Source organism: Monopterus albus, unplaced genomic scaffold (assembly GCF_001952655.1).
Source record: "Monopterus albus unplaced genomic scaffold, M_albus_1.0 scaffold133.1, whole genome shotgun sequence".
Classification (NCBI taxonomy): domain Eukaryota; kingdom Metazoa; phylum Chordata; class Actinopteri; order Synbranchiformes; family Synbranchidae; genus Monopterus; species Monopterus albus.
Genome location: NW_018128013.1, coordinates 1342755 through 1348428, shown reverse-complemented (window position 1 = coordinate 1348428; position 5674 = coordinate 1342755). Strand labels below are relative to the sequence as shown.

Sequence of the window (5674 nt, the reverse complement as noted above, 5' to 3'; positions counted from 1 at the left end):
CCCTGCCCCCCCCCGCTGTGGCTGCCATAGTAACTAGACTGAGACTGGTTGTAGTTCTGGTAGTTCTGGCCCTGACCTCCATGGTAACTGCTCAACTTCTGGCTGCAAAAATAAGAAATACAACAAAGTTTAATGCATATTTAAATGGAATTTGGTGCTGGACAAGTATTCATTTCTTGAGTCATTAAAAAAGTGAATACAATTTCAGAGGATACACTGTTTCAAAGGAAGCTATTCCATGCTATGACAAAGCTAAGTCTCAGGGGAAACAAAGCACTTCAAAAGCACCAAACTACTTCAACAATCAAAGAAGCTGGGCTCGCAGCAGCTGCGATTAACTCAGCCTATCATTAGGTGTTACTGTGGGTGGAGGATTCTGTATTCGCTTTTTATTGTGAGGTTTATAAAATCCTGGGAGAACACATGCAGTTTTGACACGTTCCATCATGTTTCTTCATCGGTGCTTTACCTCTTTGCTACAGCAATACTGAGTCTGAGCGGCTTCCCCCCAAGCATCGTTCCCTGGCATTCGTCGATCGCCTTCTTCTGCTCGCTCTCCTCCCCAAACTTGACAAAGCCATAACCTCTGCAAATCAAACAACAGTTATACCTCCTCTCCACGCAAAAAATCACCAGATTCTTGGCATTAAATAGCCACTTATAATGAGAAAGAGAATATAATGGGTATTATTATGGTAGAACTGAAACTTGTTGTTTTACTTTTAACATGAGGTAGCATCACTTGAATTGTGAGTTGCTCTTGCTTAGCCTATATGGGGAAAACAATAGTTTTAGCATAAGACTGCAAGAAAACATTTCTTTAGCTTTTTTCGAAAATAGATGAAGATGTACGGGTGGTCAACGTCCAAAACACTGCCATCCAAATAATCATTACACCACAGAAACCAGGAAACTTTATTATTGAAAATACACAGAATAACAGAACATTATATGCCACACCACGGTAGTAAACAAACAATATGCAGTTTAAGAAATCACCTGCTCTCAAACTATACTAACAACATTTCTCAAGACACATTGCTGCCTGGTCCACCTCTGTGAGCTGACATACCTGGAGTATCCATACTGGTCGGTGACGACTTTGGCTCCTTTGCAGGAAGGATACTTCTTAAAAACCTGGTGTAGCTGAAAGTCATCCACCTCAGAAGCCAAGTCGCCTACAAACACTGAAAATTCAGGCCTGACAGAAGAAGAACCTTTGATGAGATATCTTTTTATATACCTACTGTATATCACTGTCAAGAATTAAAGGGACAGGTGACTACTGCTATGCAACCATTGTGGTTATTTTCATTCATTCATAAAGTAGCCACTGTGGTGAGGAGAAGGTTTGCTATTTAATTGCCTTTTAGATGTTTGTTGTTCAGAAGAAACCAAGCCTTTTGCTTCCTAGTATTGTCCTCACACACAAACCCCTGTGGTATTAGAAACATGTCGAGGAAAACCCAAGCAGCCAATCACAGTTCTTGCAGCAGCCATCTGCTGATGCACTAAGCTCGAGTTATGCTTCTGTGTTGAATCTATGCAGAGCCTACGCCACCGGCAATGCAAGTGGTATACACCATTGTAAGCATTTGTTACTTGTGCAGTGTGTGTGTGTCCCTCTGCAAATACACTGCCAAAAATGCTAGTTGGCAGTGGGGTTTCTGTGCCACTGCGCTGAATTTCTTTGGCACTTTTTTTAGTTTTTCTGGCAACTGAAACTGAATGGGTGACGTTGGAGTTAGAGCTAATAGATCCTGAAGAAGTTACTTTTACTGAATTAGTGCAATACAGAAAAGAGAGAAGATGGAGGCGGGAGAGGGAGACGGTGAATTTTCTGTGCTTCTCCAGCCACTGAGAGACATGGATGAGGAAATGCAATGCAACTGACCACAAATGTTGCATTGACTCTAGGGGTGGGATTACAGTTTGGCAATGGCAGACTCAGCCTTAAAAAAAAAAAAAAAAGAAAGCCCATGTTCCATATAGGCCTATACAATGTTCCACCATTAACTAGTGTGTTCACAATTTAGTTCAGCTCTGCAGATATCCCACAGGACAACCTGACTTCACCCTGCCTAGTGTGTGTTGAACATAGTTTGTAGATTTCTATAAACTGTCAATCACAGGAATCCCTCTGTTACTTGCTTGGTTCATTTGCAAACCAGACTTAAGTTCAAGGACTGTGCTTTATTATCTAATTTTTAGTTATACTGTTTCGGTCTGCTTTTAATCCTGACATTTTTCACATTTTGTCAGTACTTTGTAACATCAAACTTGTGAAAATATTCACTAACTTAACTGTTATAAACTATATCACCAAAGGCACTTCACATACTCCATCTCGGGTCTCCTGTTGGTTACACTACTTGGTTATATAAATAGTTTTCATGGCTCTTCCCTTGATGCTTCTGATACAGTTTTTCTCCAGACAAATACAAAACTGTATAAACAACAGGAGAAAATTGATGTGAGAATGGAATCTGATGATGCTAACTTACATAAAAGTGAAGATATTTAATATTTAAATAGCATCTCTTTTTGACGTTGCAGACCAATTTGGCCAGCGTGGAGGATGGGTTGATTTGATGAAAATCAGGTTACTACCTTGTAAAATGGCATCATATTTGTTTTAACAATGTTTCACATATGACTTATTGATCCAGGAACTTCCTTTTTTTTTTTCTTTACCAAAATGTCAGTCTTTTTAAAAAAACATTTTTAAACATTCCCACCACTAGTTGCTGTGATGTGTGGTTACATTTATGGGGAAGTGCACGTCAGGCTGCTTCATAGGGTACAACATACCTACAATATAGATTTGGCACAGAAGCATAAATCAGGCTTTAGCCCTAATGTGTAGTTACATTTTGGACCAGGCACATATCTGCTACACCACAGCTTACACACAGCCACCGTATTCTATAGCGTTGTCATTAACACAAGCATAAATGGGCTTCTACATGAAGATCACACTTGGACCAATTAATGCAGAAAACTCAATTCTAAAGAGTTCATATACTTTTCCTTGCCACTATTTATTATTATAAATCCACTCATGGATATCAGAAAAATATGCTTCACCGTGTTATGATACGGACTTCAGTCACACTGCCAGCTGTGGTCTACATCACTAAAATGATGAGGTCAGCAGTGTACCACAGAGAGGAAGATTAATTCTTCTACATTCACACACAATTCTGATTTCAAGTTATATGAATAGCTGGACTGTTTTCCTGCACAAAACTGTGTAGAATTTTTAAACTTAAATTCCATTGCAAGTGGCCCAGTAGTGATCAATTTAAGTGAGTAACATGCAAAAATTGAATGTAAATGACATCTTACCCTGCCTCCGGCCGTTTCCCATAGGTGGCATAGTTTAGCTTAAACTTCCGGGGCTGCACATGGGAAGAGAAACACACACTAAGCAAACCTCCAACATTAAAGATGTGTACTATAGCACTGATATTGCTGGGAATAGAGAGTAGCGTTATTATGGTTGTTACTTGGGTTTACATACCTCCACCACCCAGACCAGCCATTAGCCCATTCCTCAGTTAGTTCCTACCAGAGACTCTATTCACCAGCTTCAAACAAAGTACATTCATGTACAAGCAGGCTCTCAGCCACCTTCAGCAGCAGGTACAGGCCGGTGGACAGGGGAGTCCAGTAGCTTGGCCAGCTCACAGGGCCAACAGTAACAAGCAGCTACAGCTCACAACTTGACATAGCACTCAACACTTAAGCTGACATTACTTTTATTTTAATATCCCCAGGTCCACAAATGGGCTTGCTGTCACTGTAGCCAATAAAGATTAAAGTTTCACTCTGTATTATGTGTCACTGGTATTTATCATTGCATCTTTGTAAAAGTTTGGTTTAAATTGACTGGAACAGCAAAATAGTAGCAGTGAAAGCAACACAAACAGCAAATTCACTGGGTCTGGCTCATTTAACCAAAATGTTGGTCATAACTGAGTTATAAGCATCAGAACCTACTGGGTTTCTGTTGTAACAAAAGAGGACCAAGACTAGTTGAGCTCCACCATCCACAGCCAAATCAACAGTTATATAGTGCTTCATAGCACAAGTCTAATACTGGAAAAAACTGAACTCTGTATTAAATTGTCAGTAGTATTTTTATTATTCCATTACACAGTAAATATGTTGTCATAAGGACTGCATCAAATATAAGTGAGTATTTTGTGATTACACTAAACTGACCGGGTTTGATCCAGGAACCAGTTTCCCATTGAGTCTCTGGACACAGCGGTCAACACTTGCTTCATCTGCCAGCTCCACAAAACAGTATCCAGCTGAACCACTGCACAAGAGGACACATGCAGCAGGATACACACTTGAGAAACAACATTGTATACAAGCAATACAACAGTAACTGCATTATCAGTATAAAAGCCATATCTCTCTCTCTCTCCCCATCTTAGCGTTGCTCCCGTTGGTGTGGTGAAGCTCACTCACACACGGTTGTGACATTGGTTGGACAACCGGCTTGTCACCCCAGCATGACGTCAGTATCTCACACACATACACCACTGACACCACCAGGAGCAACCAGAGGCACAGAGTCTTGGTCAAGGACACTGATGATGGGAAGAGAGACCAGGAATCGAACTGCCAATGTGCTCTACCTCCTGAGTCACAGCCTCCCTAATAAATGGTGTTTGGAAAATACTGCAATGGTCAGAAGAAGTGGGTAAGGAAGAATGTTAGATATAAAATCAGCCACACCTCTTTAATGATAAGGGTGTACTTGAGCATAACAGTATGCTGACATGTGACCTTGTGCAGAGGATGCATGTACAATACATACCATGTATGTATGGTTTATGTTTTTAAAAAGAAATCACCTTTCTCTGCACGCTGATATTTTCCTAAGCAAAGGTTGTCGTCTGATCTCAGGATGTTTTTCCTGCAGTAATGTGAACACACCATTATAGGGTTGCTGTAGTTGTTCAATGGACCACCAATTCCCAACCTCATTGTTAAACAATTATTAAGGGAAGATATACCAGCACACCTGATAACATAGCAGATGTTTTTTAACGCAGAGCCTGGTGTAGAGCATGAGGTGCTCTGCAGAACCTACCCTGTTATCCTGTGAGTAATGATCTTGACTCCAAATGGTGATTCTCCCATAGCGCTAAAGGCCTGCTTGATGAAGTTTTCATCCATGTATGGGTCCAACTAAACACACATCCAAAGAAATTTAACATATATTACATTCAGTTTAAACCAAAACCAAATGTTTGATTGACTGATTTTATTCTTTCAAGCATGTAAAGATAGTTGATATGTCAACACACATGACCCCTTAAATTGTATCCCCCTTCCCTTTCATTAAATAGTTTTTGAATTCCACCAGGTAATAAATTGTTCCTGGCTTTATACATAAACACAGCAGTCTTATATCCCACTAAATCAAACAATTTTAACAATTTAGACTGTATGAAAGCTACATGTGTGATCCCTGTACCCCATCTTATGCACAATTCTTATCGCTCTTTTTTGTAATATATACAATGGTTGAAGTGAGCTTTTGTATGTATTTCCCCAGTTTTCAACGCCATACTCCAAGTATGGTAAAATCAATGAAGAATACAAAACGTGTAGTGCTTTCCCGTCCAAAATATATCTAACCCTTGCCAATATC

The 5674-nt window shown here is 40.0% G+C and overlaps 1 protein-coding gene across 1 annotated transcript in view; it reads right to left on the bottom strand.

Annotated features, from left to right (window-relative positions):
- The window catches only part of trnau1apb (tRNA selenocysteine 1 associated protein 1b), a 10211-nt gene that overhangs the window by 2199 nt on the left and 2338 nt on the right, over positions 1–5674 (bottom strand). The window contains exons 2-7 of the mRNA XM_020613388.1: positions 5111–5208; positions 4228–4327; positions 3349–3401; positions 1073–1201; positions 470–586; positions 7–102 (exon numbers count right to left, since the gene is read on the bottom strand). Coding sequence (XP_020469044.1) covers positions 7–102; positions 470–586; positions 1073–1201; positions 3349–3401; positions 4228–4327; positions 5111–5208 — 593 coding nt within the window. The remainder of the gene's footprint in view (positions 1–6; positions 103–469; positions 587–1072; positions 1202–3348; positions 3402–4227; positions 4328–5110; positions 5209–5674) is intronic.